This window comes from Phalacrocorax carbo, chromosome 11 (assembly GCF_963921805.1).
Source record: "Phalacrocorax carbo chromosome 11, bPhaCar2.1, whole genome shotgun sequence".
Classification (NCBI taxonomy): Eukaryota; Metazoa; Chordata; class Aves; order Suliformes; family Phalacrocoracidae; genus Phalacrocorax; species Phalacrocorax carbo.
In genome coordinates this window covers 21269795-21284472 of record NC_087523.1, presented here as the reverse complement: position 1 = coordinate 21284472, position 14678 = coordinate 21269795, and the positions used below count along the sequence as shown (strand labels likewise).

Genomic DNA, 14678 nt, shown 5'->3' with positions numbered 1-14678 from the left:
GAAACTGAATTTTGTTCTGTGAAGTCTGATGCGCTTTATTGCTCATAGGGAGTTAACAGCCTGTGCCTAAGATGCCTAGAAATACTGGCCTCTTTCACTGCCACTTAAATCTGGGGCTTTTTCAAAGAGGGTTTTCTTCCACCGTTGTAGCCTAAGGGTAGTTACTGCTAACTGCAGAACTGTACATGTGATTAGAATTTTTTTCTGTGAGCTGTTTTGCTTTTGGGATTGAATTGGGTTAGTTGTGATAACTCAAGAGTTTGTCTCTGGAAGTTTCATTCAGTGCGTTGATGCTCTCTGGATGTCATAAGTAAAAGTGGCTAGAGAGAGTTGTTAAGGATTCTGGATTTGGGGGGTGGGGGGGGAAATCCGTTCTTTCTAACGGTGTTGTTGCACAGATGAGCAGAAGTTGCTTTATGGTGGCTGTTGGTATGGCTTTACCAAGCTGAGTAGTGATGAATAAAATTATAATGGACAAGTATTACTAATCTCTGCAAATAAAAGCTATTTCTAGGGTATTAGTTGTCTTTTTCTTTTTGTTTGCTGACTTGTTTTGATTTATTTTTTCCTTGCAAGGTATCTCTAGAGGATAAGAATGCAGTCGTCGTTTATGACTCAAAACTGCAGACTCCAGCAACACTGCAGGAAGCAATATATGACATGGGATTTGATGCTACAATACCTGATTCGAACCCACAACCTGTTTTACTTGACACTATTTTTCTTACCATTCCTACTCAGTCAGCTCTAACACCTAAACAGATTTGTAGTACACTACTAAAGAACAAAGGTATCATGGATGTTAAAATGTCCTCCGATCAAAAAACTGCAGTGGTGACTTTCATTTCTTCCCTTATAAATGGCAAGCAGATTATCCATATGGTCCCAGGAGTAGATTTAAATATCTCGGCACCAGAGGTAACGCCTGGAACTTGTGAAGATTCCAGCTGGTCACAAGCAAGTAGCGTTGTGCTGCGCCTGAAAGTAGAGGGGATGACCTGTCATTCCTGCACCAGCACCATTGAGGGGAAGATTGGCAAATTGCAAGGGATTCAGCGGATTAAAGGTAAAACTTGAGTGTATTTTTATGTAAATTGGAGTTGACCATGCTGTTCTCTGATGGCGCTGTGGAGATACCTTAGGTTTAGATAAGACAGCTTAGTGTGGCAGTTACTCTTTGTAGTCCAGGTATTTGGTTATGTGTTTAATTTGGACTATAAGTGAAAAAGGGGACCCAAATTCTGGTGAGGCTGTTGCTGTTAGGCGTGTGACAACATTCAGTGGTTGCTTTGTGTTTTGATAGGGAGCCTGGTGTAGTCCACAATTTTATTAACAGTTATAGAAATCTCTAATACCAGATGTCTTTTTTGTACTGTAATTAATATTAATTTGTTTTCAGTTCAATTAAAAATTAATATTGGTATATATCTGTCATACACCTGTATTATCTGCAGTGTTACAGGTTGTGTTTATTGACACACTTCACTGACGAGATGCCAGGCAGTTAACATATGCCACTATTTTATTAAGTTTTCCACTGTCCTTAAGCAAGTCACCTAAACCCATATAGTAAGCTCAATACATAATAAGACAAAAATCAGTAGAGCAAGATACATGAAGTCAGGGGAAGGGGGATACAACCTGTTTGGCGTTCCAGCAGTCCGCAGCACGGTCAAAGGTGGTGGGGGTCTCAGGCCAGCTGAGAGGGAGCTCCTCCGAGTTGCTCCTATTCTCTGATTTTATACACAGGAGCTGGTGTGAAGCCCCTAGTCCCTGCGTACCTTTGTACTCAGAGTCGTAATTGCCACAGCACACCCTGGTACGACTTTTGGAGCTGAACGTGGGCTGTGTGGGTAGATAAATCAGGGGAAAGAGGAAGGGAAGCCGCATGGTTCAGCAAAAATGTTCATACTTCTATAGTTTAAAAAAAGCAACACAACTAAACCCTCAGCCACGAGTTGCGCTTGTGATTAGTGTTTAGCTGCGAGTGGGTGACAGCTTCTTGATTTGTTTCAAATACTTTCCTCAGTGTGTTTTGTTAGAAACTGTCCAGGCTCTTGACCTAAGTTTAGGCCTAATTTTCTGGCAGCTGATAAGCAGTGTGGGGAGTGGCAGGGGCATATTATAGGAGTCTGCACAGTTGGGGCTGCGGGCTAAGCAAGGGGTGACTACCAAGTCTAAACCTAGTTCCGCCCCTCACCTCGGCCTCATCGTGGCTTCCCCTCTTCAGCAGACCCTTGGCGTTAGTCCTGTCTCAGGGTCAGGACCCCCCAATAAGTGACTGTATCTAAAAGGTAAGACAAAATTATCTGTATACATAGCTTTGGCATAAATGTATTGCCACAGAGCCCTGACAAAAGGATATATTTAGTGAGAGATGATAATGCCATTTGTGGAAGTTCTGGGGAAAGAGAAAAAAATTGAGGAAAAGAGGACTTGAAAAATGTCATAGCACTAGACAAAAGATGGCTGAAGAACTGAATTGATATTTACCAAACCAATTAAATCCCCTTTCCGCTGCAGTTGTGTTTCTGAGCATTTAAAGCATTATTGGAAAGCTTTGACATGATCTGTTGCTCTTAGGGCAGCGTGCTTATTATGCTTAGGGCAGTAATGCACACTTATTTTACTGATTAATTTTCAGTGTCCCTGGACAATCAGGAAGCTGTTGTTGTCTACCAGCCTCATCTAATCACAGCAGACGAAATAAAGCATCAAATTGAAGCTGCGGGTTTCACGGCATCTTTCAAAAAGCAGCCTAGACCCCTCAAGCTCAGTGCTATTGACCTGGAAAGGTTGAGGAATACTCAGACCAAAGGCTCTGAGACAGCACCGAGAGAAAACTTGAATGTGAATGATACAAAGACAGTTGTCTTCAGAATTGATGGCATGCACTGCAATTCATGTGTCCTCAATATTCAGAGTACCGTATCAGCACTCCCATCAGTAACAAGTATAGTTGTTTCATTAGAGAAGAAATCTGCTGTTATAAACTATAACCCAAAGTTAATTAGCATAGACATGCTGAGAAAAGCCATAGAGGCAGTGTCTCCAGAGACATTTAAAGTCAGCCTTCCTGACGAATATGAAAACGTAGCACTTTTCCCCACACTGGCATCCCCACTGAAGTCTCCTCATCCAGCTCTGAAGGATGCTAGCCAGCCACTTACTCAAATTGTTGTGATAAATATTGAGGGAATGACTTGCAACTCTTGCGTGCAGTCCATCGAGGGAGTCGTATCCCAAAAGGCGGGTGTAAAATCTATTCATGTCTCTCTCACAAATCGTAATGGGACTATAGAATATGACCCTCTGCAAACGTGCCCAGAAGACTTGCGGTCCTCTATAGAGGATATGGGATTTGATGCATCTTTATCAGGTAATGACATATTAAACTTCTAAACTTAAAAGGATTGTGCAGTTCTGTTTAGGATTTGGTACCACCCAAGGTGACATGTACTTTGTGCTTGCCAAGAGAAGCTTTATATCTTCTCTGTCAATGAGATAATTAAATATACATGCACTTCCTTGAATGCATCAGATTAATAGAAATTATTGAGATATCTGGAAATAGAAATATGTCAGCTAAATACTGATGGTTGAATGGTGCATCAGTTTGCTACTGTGTAGTATTCATGGCATGAATATGGAATTGGAGCTTTGCTAGCCAAGAAGAATATTACAGATTACTGCGCTGAATATTCTTTTAGCGAGTTATCAAAGGCTTGGCTCCTGTGGAGTCACCCACCAGTGAAGGGATGTTTAACCAGGCTGAGGCGTGACCGGGGAGTGACAAGACTCTGAAGAGCGTGGGCATCACTGAGGAAGTTAATCATGCTGTTGTGAGATAAGGCAGCTAAGCACCACCCAGCCGCTCGCTCGCTTCCCCACAGAGGGATGGGGAGGAGAAGGGTAGAAGAGTGAAAACTTGTGGATTGAGATAAAGACAGTTGAGTAGGTAAAGCAAAAGCCACGCAAGCGAAGCAAAAGAAGGAATTAATTCCCCACTTCCCATGGGCAGGCGGATGTTTGGCCACCTGCAGGAAAGCAGGGTTTCATCACGTGTAACAGTTACTTGGGAAGACGGATGGCATCTCTCCACACATCCCCCTTTTTCCTTCTTCCCCCAGCTCTATATGCTGGGCACGATGTCATATGGTGTGGAATATCCCTCGGGTCACTTGGGGTCACTGTCCCGGCTGTGTGAGAAACAGAAAAGGCTGTTGATGCTGTCTAAGTACTGCTCAGCAGTAACTGAGACATGGGTGTGTTCCCAACGCTGTTTGGGACGCAGATCCAAAGGATAGCACCATGTGAGCTACTGTGAAGAGTTAACCCTGTCCCAGCCAAAACCAGCGCAGATGCTTGCTGTGATGGCTGGGATGCTAAAAGTAATTGCACAGTGGGAGCAGGTGGCTTGGTAATAGAATGCAGAAGACTTACAGTGAGAATACGGGTGAATATTAGTAGGAAGAGAAGCTTCCTGAGGGGACAGGGAAGCGCCATTTCTTGATTCAGTAAGATTAAATTTTGAGAAATACAGCATGTGAGCTATTTTGTGGCAATAACTGAAGAAGTGGTCGGGTGCTCCCGTTTAATTCCTTTCATACTGCTCCTGCATGTAGGCATGTATGTAGCGTAGCATCTCCTGGATTGCTGTAAGAAGCAGTTGTCTGTAGTTTGAGGGCCCTTCTCTAAGGTCAAAAACCACTGACTTTGCTTACAAAACATGCACTTGCTTACAAATTCAGCTTTATGCCCCAGGTAAAGTGAATAAAATTGTGTGTAAAACTAAGGTTGCAGTGCAGAGGTTTAGCTTACAACCTGCAGAAGAGGACAAAGGATGTGCAACAGAACAAATACAATGAGGAAAGGCAAAATGGAAACCAGTAGCAGAACAGTCAGGAAGTTAATCAGCGGCCCAGTTCTTTGTCTTGTTTTCTTTTTCTTACTCTTAATTGACAGACAGATGGATGAATCTGACTGACAAGGCATAAGCAGTTACCGTTTTTTGGTCTAAATTTACAGCAACATATATTTATGGCTGGTGTAGCACCAGCTCAGCCCTCGTTGCAACGGCTACTCATGGTGTCGTGAACTGCAATCTCCTTTTCAGCCGAGGCAGAACTACCTGTGGCAGGAGCTCAGCCCTCGCCCGAAGTGCAGTTGGAATCTCACAAAACTGAGCCTCCCTCCAGCATGTCACCAACCCACCTTGCTAGACAAGAGACAAAAACTATATCGAAGTGCTACGTCCAAGTCACAGGAATGACATGTGCTTCGTGTGTGGCCAACATCGAGAGAAATCTGAGAAGAGAAGATGGTAAGATATATGCCAGTGCAATCTGTTAAATTTCAAAACGTTTCTTTTAGAGAATCCGTGTAGCTTTTGTACAGCGTTTTTAATGTGTGGCTTGTCAAGAGAGGTACCATTGGTGTGTTTCCTGGGTGGGAACGTTGGCTGCTCGCTGCTGGTTCGTAGGATGAAAACAGCGGCGTTCTGGCCGTTGTGCGGGCGCACTGCCCTTGCTAAAGCTCCAAAGAGAACATAGGGATCAGGTACGGATCCTCCTGAAACTAAAACCTTTTCTACAGGAGGGATGTGCCCAGGACTGCAGCTGAAAGGCAGAAGTACACATGCCTCTATTGGAAAGGGAGCTATTAGAGAGGGACAGTATTAATATGGTTTATTAATCTCTTAATTATTAGTCTCTTAGACATAAATTCATTTTAGCTCTGCGAGTCAAGACAACTATGTCTGTCTTCTGTCAGTGTGATGATTATATTTGCAGGAACAAATAGTTGCATGACTATGATGTAATGAGGAGTCATTAAGGTAGACGGTTTAATTATTGTAATGAAGATGGATGTGTTCCACATTAACATGGAACCTAATTTTTTTTCATCCTAGAAAATGGATGAATCTAAATCCTTTTCACTTAGCATACACTAGGATTGTACATTGTTAGATCTACCCTTTCTCATACGCGTTCTCTTTTGAAGAAAAGGCTTTTAGAAATGCTAAATGCAGTTGAGAAAGTATGCAGAACTGTATTTTAGAAAACCTTCTGAAGTAAAAATAGATCATATTTTCCTATAGCATAGGTTGAATGTTTGTAATTGGACTGTTAAAAATATGCAACTCCTGTGAAGTAATACTTTCATCGTCGCACCTACACCTAGATGCTTGTGTTGCCTTGTTGATACACCTCCCCAAAATGACGACGTTTTTCTTGATATGTACCTATAATACGGTAGCTTTCTCAATTTCAGTAAATTGCCATTATCCCATCATGTTACCATAAATGCAGTGTTTTCCTTCGACCTGATCTGCCATTCGCACGTTTTGTTTTCTAGGAATACATTCGATACTTGTTGCCCTAATGGCAGGAAAGGCAGAAGTGAGGTATAATCCTGCCGTCATACACCCTTCAGCTATTGCCGAGCTCATACGGGAACTGGGATTTGGAGCTACTGTGATGGAAAATTGTGGGGAAGGAGATGGAATTCTGGAACTTGTTGTAAGCTAGTAATTAAACCAGCCACTCCCATCTTTATTACTTTTATCTATTGGATGTGCTTATGTAAGCGTCCACTCCCTAAAGTGTTAATCATATAATAGAGCTTAATTTACAACTTTACAACAGTCTTTACTATGTAAGAGTGCATCAGGTATGTATCAAAAACTGTATCTTGTCCTGCAAACTGTGCTGGCTCCCTCCTACACTGAAGTTGGACAAATATTCCTGTGGTTTTGTGATTACTCTGCCTGTTGCAGGGATTACGTGGGGTTTTTTGGTAGCTGAGTCTAGCTCAGTGTACCCCAGCTCTGAGCTTGAAGAGCCAGCAGAGCTTAATAACCTCGTCTCGGTGCTACGCTTCCTCTTTAGTGCTCTGACCCTTAACTAGAGAGCTCCATCTCGCTGCTTCAGACTCCAGAAATATGCAAGAACTAATTCAAGACAGTCATAAGCACTTTTCCTACTTTTTAAGATGCATTTACCAAGTAACCTGTGGTTTCGATAACAGGAAGGAACCTTTATTTTACAGGTGAGAGGAATGACGTGTGCTTCTTGCGTACACAAAATAGAATCCACCCTCATGAAGACAAATGGTGTTTTATACTGCTCGGTAGCTCTTGCAACCAACAAAGCACACATTAAGTATGATCCTGAGATTATAGGTCCTCGAGATGTTATACAAGTGATAAAGGTAAGTTTCATAGAATACCCAGCGTCCTTTGAAGAGTTACAAACCCCAGAAACAGGAGGCTATTAAAGGGAAAAATCTGTCCCTCTTCTTCCATCTGCTATCTTCCGAGGGCAGGTTTCTGCAGATAATAGGTGTGTTCTGGCTCAAAAGCAGTGCTCTATTATGACTTTGCCTAAATTTTTAAAGGGAAATACTGGGAAAGCCAGACTGTGGTAGAGTTGAAGACACAAGCTGTAGGTTTGCAGGAAAATAAAGCACATCCATCAGTACAGTAGCAGGAGAGAGGTGAAATAAGTTTCTGGGCTTTCTCTCTCGATTTCTCTACTTCTGTGCACGGGGATTAACCGTTTTGGAAAGCCGCGTTTTAGAATAGCATTTTAATGTTCTAGAAGGGTTGATTTCTACATCAGATTGCTTTTCTTTCTTTGCAAGGTAACTAAAAATTAGTAACAATCATATTGGAAATGTTAATAAAGTAAATCAAATACAAGCCTGGCACTGTCAGTAATCTGGCAATAACTTTATATGAGCACAAAGTGTCTTTTAAAATTGATTGTCCTTGTTTATTATTATACTTTTTTTCTTTAGGATTTAGGTTTCACTACTTCGTTAGTCAAAAAAGATAGATCTGCTAGTCACCTAGATCACAAGCAGGAAATAAGGCAGTAAGTATTCCTGAACATATTTAGACTCTATAAACATCTTAGATTCTTCTTTTTTTAATCAACAGTAAAATATTTAATAATTTTTAACTGTGCAGACTTTTTAGCGAAAATGTTACCCAGCACTCGACTGCCAAACAAATCTTTTTTTCTTCTTTTTTTTCTTTTCTAAATCTGAGGTGGAAAAGGTCTTTTGTTGTGAGTCTCGTTTTCTGTATTCCTGTCATGGGGCTGATGATTTACATGATGGTTATGGACAGTCAGCTTTCAGATGCTCACACACGTCACAACATGAGCAGTGAGGAAATGGAAGCCCTTCACTCCTCTATGGTCCTGGAATACCAGCTCCTACCAGGATTGTCTGTCATGAATTTTGTGTCATTTTTACTCTGTGTCCCTGTACAGGTAAGAGGGAATATGACATCGCCTAATTTATTGGGGTTAAGCACTCAAAATGGAAGGCGATGAAGAAATGAAACTTGAAAAGTGACTGTAATTATGCTGATTCAAAATGCTTTTGAGGCTGTGTGCCTCTGCCGTTGCCAAAGTAAGCGGTGCTGGGGCCCGCCACGGGCAGGCCCGTCAGCGTAGAGGTGCTGTGCAGCCAGGCAGCGCCGCGGGCGGCCGCCCTGGCGGGCGTGGGGAGGAGCTGGTGGAACTGCATGGAGGTGAGAAGACCTGAGAGTAGCGTGGTGGAGACCATAGCCCTCAGCTAGAGCTGGGGTTTTGTTCGGGAAGAGGTGGAGAAGGCAAATAACACAGATAAAGCGGGTGTCTCCCTCTCTCTCAGAAATGCGGCTGCTGCATGCTACAAGTGTGTGTATAAAATACAACTGATGCTTTTACTGCAGGTATTTGGAGGCTGGCACTTCTATATACAGGCGTACAAAGCGCTGAAGCACAGAACTGCAAATATGGATGTGCTCATTGTTTTGGCAACCTCCATTGCCTTCCTCTACTCGTTTGTTATCCTTCTAGTGGCAATGGCTGAGAAAGCAAAAACAAACCCTGTAACTTTCTTTGACACACCTCCTATGCTGTTCGTGTTCATCTCATTGGGCCGGTGGCTAGAGCATGTTGCAAAGGTAAGGAAAATAAAAGCCCGTGGTACCTACAAGCTGCAAGACACTAAGAATCACTTCAGAATGTTGTGTACCTTTAAAAAACAAGTCCCATGAAAAAGCTTTCTTAGGTTCTTTTAACCTGCTTTGTTGTAAAATCATCTTCAGTAACTGAACTGGTAAAAATATGAAATGCCTTAATGTAAGTCTGTTTGCAGAAAGTATTTTCTTAATAGGGTAAATTGCAACATATGCAGTTGTCATTTACCCAGCAATTTTTGCAATAGCATAGTCAGAAAAATATGAAAATTATTATTCTAGGGTAAAACATCAGAAGCACTGGCAAGACTAATTTCATTACAAGCTACTGAAGCTACTATTGTTACCTTGGGCCCTGGTAACGTTCTTTTAAGGTATCTTGCTTTGTCATTTGCTTTTTCTGTTGTTCCTTTTTTATTGTTAATATGCTTAATTCACATACGAATGTTACCATTCTATAGAACTATGAAGCAAACCTCAGATTTGCTGGCAGATTTGCCAGATATAAATGTTAACATGCACGAAAAATTAACACTGCTCTGATTTGTTTTATTGGAATCTTGCTAATTTTTGCTGCGATAAGAAAATTAGTGGATTTTCTCAACTGGAAAGTAAATAAAATAATGATAAAATAATCATAGTGCTTTTTAAAATGGCCTTTCTGCTGACAATTTCTGCATACATTGACAATGTCAACCAGTGGGATTATGCTTTGTGTACAGCGACGGCTCCTTTTGCCTGGGTAACTGCAGTTAACAATCTCTACCTCGTTCTAGTGAAGAGCAAGTTGATGTCGAACTGGTTCAACGAGGTGACATTGTCAAAGTGATCCCGGGAGGCAAATTCCCAGTGGATGGTCGTGTTATCGAAGGCCACTCGATGGTAGACGAATCTCTTATCACAGGTAAGCGTTTGCTTTTTGCAATTGTAATGATGTTTTTCTTTTCCTTTAAACAAATCTGAAGAAGGGAAGCCAGAGCTGCTCTCCTCACTCTCCTAATCGCACGTTAGGAGTTGGTGGCTGTTAGAGTATCGCTGAAAATAGGATCTGTTGTTGACCTTTCCTTAGGTGAAGCGATGCCTGTGACTAAAAAACCTGGCAATACAGTTATTGCAGGTTCTATTAACCAGAACGGATCGCTGCTGATCTCAGCAACCCATGTCGGATCTGATACAACTCTTTCCCAGATTGTTAAACTTGTGGAGGAGGCCCAGACCTCAAAGGTAGAGTATAACCAAAGTAAGCGCTTGGGTTTGTCTTATCGTTCAGGCATCAGCATACCAAATCGTTTGAAGAGTGGTTAAGGTTGTTTAGATCTGAATTGCAGTTGCACAATGGAGTATCCTGCTGAATAAGCACTTTGATACAGTCTACTGTTCCAAGTCATTTTATTAAGTGAATATGTAACTGCAAAGTGTGGAATGCTAAACACGCTGCAGGAGGAAGCTGTGATTACACCTATGTCTGAAGGCACAGCAGAGAGTAGGCATAAAGTTGCTGGAGCTGACGTGCTTCTCCTTCCTAGGCTCCTATCCAGCAATTTGCAGACAAACTTAGTGGCTACTTCGTTCCTTGTATTGTGGCTGTCTCTGTGGTTACCCTTTTTGCCTGGATTATAATTGGATTTGTGGATTTTGAAATCATAGAAAAATACTTTCGGGTGAGTAAGTCTCCTTAAACGCTTTCTGAAATACTTAAGAAATGGATAACAAGTCTATTAGACTGCAGTGGTTCTCTCTCCGAATTATCCTTGCAGGCAGTTGCTGATTATAGATGTTGTTGTTGTTGTTATTGTTATATTTCACCTTATATACTTTTTTTTACACTGGATCACTCCTACCTGTATACTTGGAGAATCTGCAGTAATTAGTCAACTCCTGAAAGTTAGCATTCGAAAACTAAAAGTAAATACTAAACATCAAAATTTCCCTCTTTCCATTCCTCTCTGTAGGGAACAGAAGTCCCTTGTGTTACAAGCTCCAATTCGAGTTTTATTAGCATAGCTCTGTGTAAATTCAGTCTTTGAAATCGGTGGAATTCATCTTCATTGCAGGGGCCAGAGGAGGGTCAGGATCCTAACTTGTACCTTAGGGTTGCTTAGATCACAGGTTTCTTGGTTCGTGACTATTTCTGGTTAGAATTTATTAGTTTCCAGGAGAGGAATCTTTGTATCCTCTGTCTGTATGTAGTGTTGATAGAGTAGTTTTGTTACATTGCAGTGGTACCTTATTTAGGAAAATGTCCTAAAAATAAAATGGATCATGGGTATGTCCCGTATAGAACAGAACTTAGCCATTCATTTAGTCATTTATCTTACCTTTGCATGATTTGCCTGTTATTTACTTTCTAATTTTAATACTTTGTATATTTGAAGATATTTCGTTGTTTCTATGGTTCAATTTCTTCTATTACTAAAATAAACTTCTGTCACTAGGGTTACAATAAGAGCATTTCTGCAGCCGAGGTGATAATCCGCTTTGCTTTCCAAGCCTCCATCACAGTCCTGTGTATCGCGTGCCCCTGTTCTCTGGGGTTAGCCACCCCGACAGCTGTGATGGTTGGTACTGGAGTAGGAGCTCAGAACGGCATACTGATCAAAGGCGGAGAGCCGTTAGAGATGGCACACAAGGTAAGAAGTGCGGGTTATTGTTACGAGACGTCGAAAGGCTGGTGTCGGTGGCGTTTTGCCGCTCGCTGCCTGAGCAGATCCGTACACACCCGTCGGTACGCGTTAGTGTCGTGTGATCAGAACGCGTTAGCGAGTTTGGGTAAACCGGGCGGCTTTCTGAGGCAGCTCTGCACTAAAGCTTTGTTCACTGAAGGAAGTCTTCCTCTTTTGCTGCAGGTGAAGGTGGTTGTATTTGACAAAACAGGTACTATTACTCACGGGACTCCAGAAGTGATGCAGGTGAAGTTTCTGGTGGAGGGTAACCAACTACCACATAATAAAATGCTGGCGATAGTGGGGACTGCGGAGAGTAATAGCGAGCATCCTCTTGGAGTAGCAATAACAAAGTACTGCAAAAGGGTAAGTTATTTACGCAGGAACAGAGTAGTTTGTGTTATGGGAGAACCTCTCTCACAGTACTTAATGTGCATGAGTAGTTGTGTGTTATTTAGAGAGTAATTGACGTATTCAATTGGGAAAGCTGAAAATTGTGGAGCCACGTAAATCCCTTAATACCATATTAGATGCACTGGATGCTCAAACTTATGTTTTGATGATTGAATGTTTCTCTTCTTCTTCTGTTAGTTAGTTTGACTGCACTTTGTGAGGTTTGTAAATGCGGCATGCTTTTATATATTTTAAAAATTTCTCGGTTTGCATCCTTTTTCTTTAGGAACTGGACTCGGAAACCCTTGGGACATGTGCAGATTTTCAGGTAGTTCCGGGCTGTGGCATTAGTTGTAAAGTCACCAATATTGAAGCATTGCTCTACCGGAAAAATAAAATGGTTGAAGAAAAGAATATTAAAAATGTGACACTTGTGAAAATTGAGGAAAATATGGACGAATCCGTGCAGCCTGCTTTGATTATTGATGCTGAACTACCAAGTAAGCTAACTCTGGTTTGTAGAACGGAGTGGATAATTTCTGCTTTTGTGTCTTTAGGATCCGTAAGAATGAGGTCACTTTTTTGCCCCGGAGAACTGGGCTTGCATCAAGGCACACATGAAATAGTTGGTCATGAATTTATTTCATGCTCACACATCACTCAGGACATTTTTTATTACATATAATTTGAAGTTCCGAGTTGAATATGGGACTGGAAAATCACACAGGAATTGTCTTTCATCTTTCTCTGTTTTTACTTTGCTGCATCTCGAGTTACCATTTGCTAGCCAAAATTATGTGTATTTGCACAACCGACTGGTTTTCCACCACAAAAAGCTTGTTGTTAGATCTGTCAACTATATCGGGCGGTTACATACAAATTTAGAAGCACTGGGGAAGGGACTGGGTCCTTTACTGTCCTTTGACCTTGGTCCACTGCCATGGTCCCCACCCATTAATGAGGAAATGTTAGGTCTGTCTTGTCAAGAACATGTGAAAAGTCTGGTAGGGCAGAAAGTATTGAGCAAGTCTTTCTGTTTGGATTCTCTGTAGTGATATTTCAGTGTGTACTGGGAGAACCGGGACAGGATTAGCCGGAGGGAAGCTTCCTGGTTACTCATGTGATGGTAGGATTGTATTTTCTTCCTTCAGCTGCTATGAGTTCTCAGAAATACTCTGTTCTCATTGGGAACCGGGAGTGGATGAATAGAAACGGCCTCCTTGTTACAAATGAAGTCGATAAAGCCATGATGGAACATGAGCGAAGAGGTCGCACAGCAGTTCTAGCAGCCGTTGACGGTAAGTTCAGTGCTGTCTGTCTTTATTCAGAGGTTGGATTTGTCAATATTCAAATAGAAAGTTATTAGTAATGTCATAGCAGTTCCACCTGAAGCAGAATAATGGGATGGAAGGAGCTCATTTAGCTAGTTTCATACGAGAAAGACCCCTTCCTGCCTTTCATAGTTGACAGGAGAGTTGGACGTAATGCAAGGGCTTCAAAGAGAGCAAAGGGGAAGAAAGGAGAAGAAAGGAATTTTTTTGTTCTTGATGGACAGTCCATGCTCTGTGTTGCCTTAAGCATCGCTGCCCTGGTATCTGTTCTCATTTGGCTTTTTACTGTCGATACTACTGTTTCTGGAATTGGTCTTACTGGGAAAAAAGAGTTATGTGTTTTTCCTAAAGCAATAAAGATCTTTATTACAAACACGCTCTTTCTTTCTGTTATTTTAGGAGTGCTTTGTGGCTTGATAGCTATTGCTGATACTGTGAAACCAGAAGCTGAGCTGGCAGTCTGCACTTTGAAGAGCATGGGATTAGAGGTTGTCCTAATGACTGGTGACAACAGCAAAACAGCAAGATCTATTGCCTCTCAGGTGAGCTATACCGTAAGATATACCTGTGTTCGGGTTCGAAGCTTGCTACAGCCCGCTTACAGGAAGCGTGTTGTGCCACACTGATACTGCTTGCGGCTGGCATAGAACTGGTCCGTTGTGGAAAACGGTAATGTCAACAAATTCGGAGGAAGGGGGGAACAGAAGAAGCCTTTTTGAATGGAAGCAGCATCAACTTTGCATTCAGAGCAATTTTCATATCAGGCGGGTTTGGTCTTTAGCTCGTGAGTGATAACGTGGGTTTCGAATTTCCTAGGCCCATTATTTAAGGCAGAAGCTTTGGTAGCTAGGAGAAAAGCTGCAAGAGTTGTGTGCTTTCTCTCTCTTCAGGTTGGCATCACCAAAGTGTTCGCAGAGGTTCTTCCCTCCCACAAAGTAGCCAAAGTGAAACAGTTACAAGACGAAGGAAGACGGGTGGCCATGGTTGGAGATGGTATCAATGACTCCCCAGCTCTTGCAATGGCCAATGTGGGCATTGCCATTGGCACAGGCACTGACGTGGCCATTGAGGCAGCTGATGTGGTTCTAATTAGGGTAAGAAATAAAAGCACCTCATTAAAATGAGATGATAAGAGGGCTTAGAAGGTCCAGGATGTCTTTAGTGATCCAGACCACTGCTGAGGTGTACAACCTTCATAAGCCAGGAGGACTGGAGCAGAGGAGAGGTCGTCTTCATCGTGTTTGTTTAGTGTAGTGGTAATTATCCTATGAAGGAAACTTCCCCATTTTCTGGGTACTACAGATTTTGGGGTAATTA

The 14678-nt window shown here is 42.0% G+C and overlaps 1 protein-coding gene across 4 annotated transcripts in view; it reads left to right on the top strand.

Annotated features, from left to right (window-relative positions):
* ATP7A (ATPase copper transporting alpha) overlaps positions 1–14678 on the top strand; it is a 31717-nt gene that overhangs the window by 11199 nt on the left and 5840 nt on the right. For all 4 annotated transcript variants that reach the window (XM_064463385.1, XM_064463384.1, XM_064463383.1 and 1 more), the window contains exons 3-20: positions 577–1066; positions 2645–3379; positions 5117–5323; positions 6358–6521; positions 7051–7212; positions 7801–7877; positions 8054–8279; positions 8726–8959; positions 9257–9348; positions 9751–9878; positions 10044–10198; positions 10501–10635; positions 11410–11604; positions 11821–12003; positions 12317–12530; positions 13182–13328; positions 13761–13903; positions 14252–14455. In XM_064463385.1, coding sequence (XP_064319455.1) covers positions 577–1066; positions 2645–3379; positions 5117–5323; positions 6358–6521; positions 7051–7212; positions 7801–7877; positions 8054–8279; positions 8726–8959; positions 9257–9348; positions 9751–9878; positions 10044–10198; positions 10501–10635; positions 11410–11604; positions 11821–12003; positions 12317–12530; positions 13182–13328; positions 13761–13903; positions 14252–14455 — 3891 coding nt within the window. The remainder of the gene's footprint in view (positions 1–576; positions 1067–2644; positions 3380–5116; positions 5324–6357; positions 6522–7050; positions 7213–7800; positions 7878–8053; positions 8280–8725; positions 8960–9256; positions 9349–9750; positions 9879–10043; positions 10199–10500; positions 10636–11409; positions 11605–11820; positions 12004–12316; positions 12531–13181; positions 13329–13760; positions 13904–14251; positions 14456–14678) is intronic.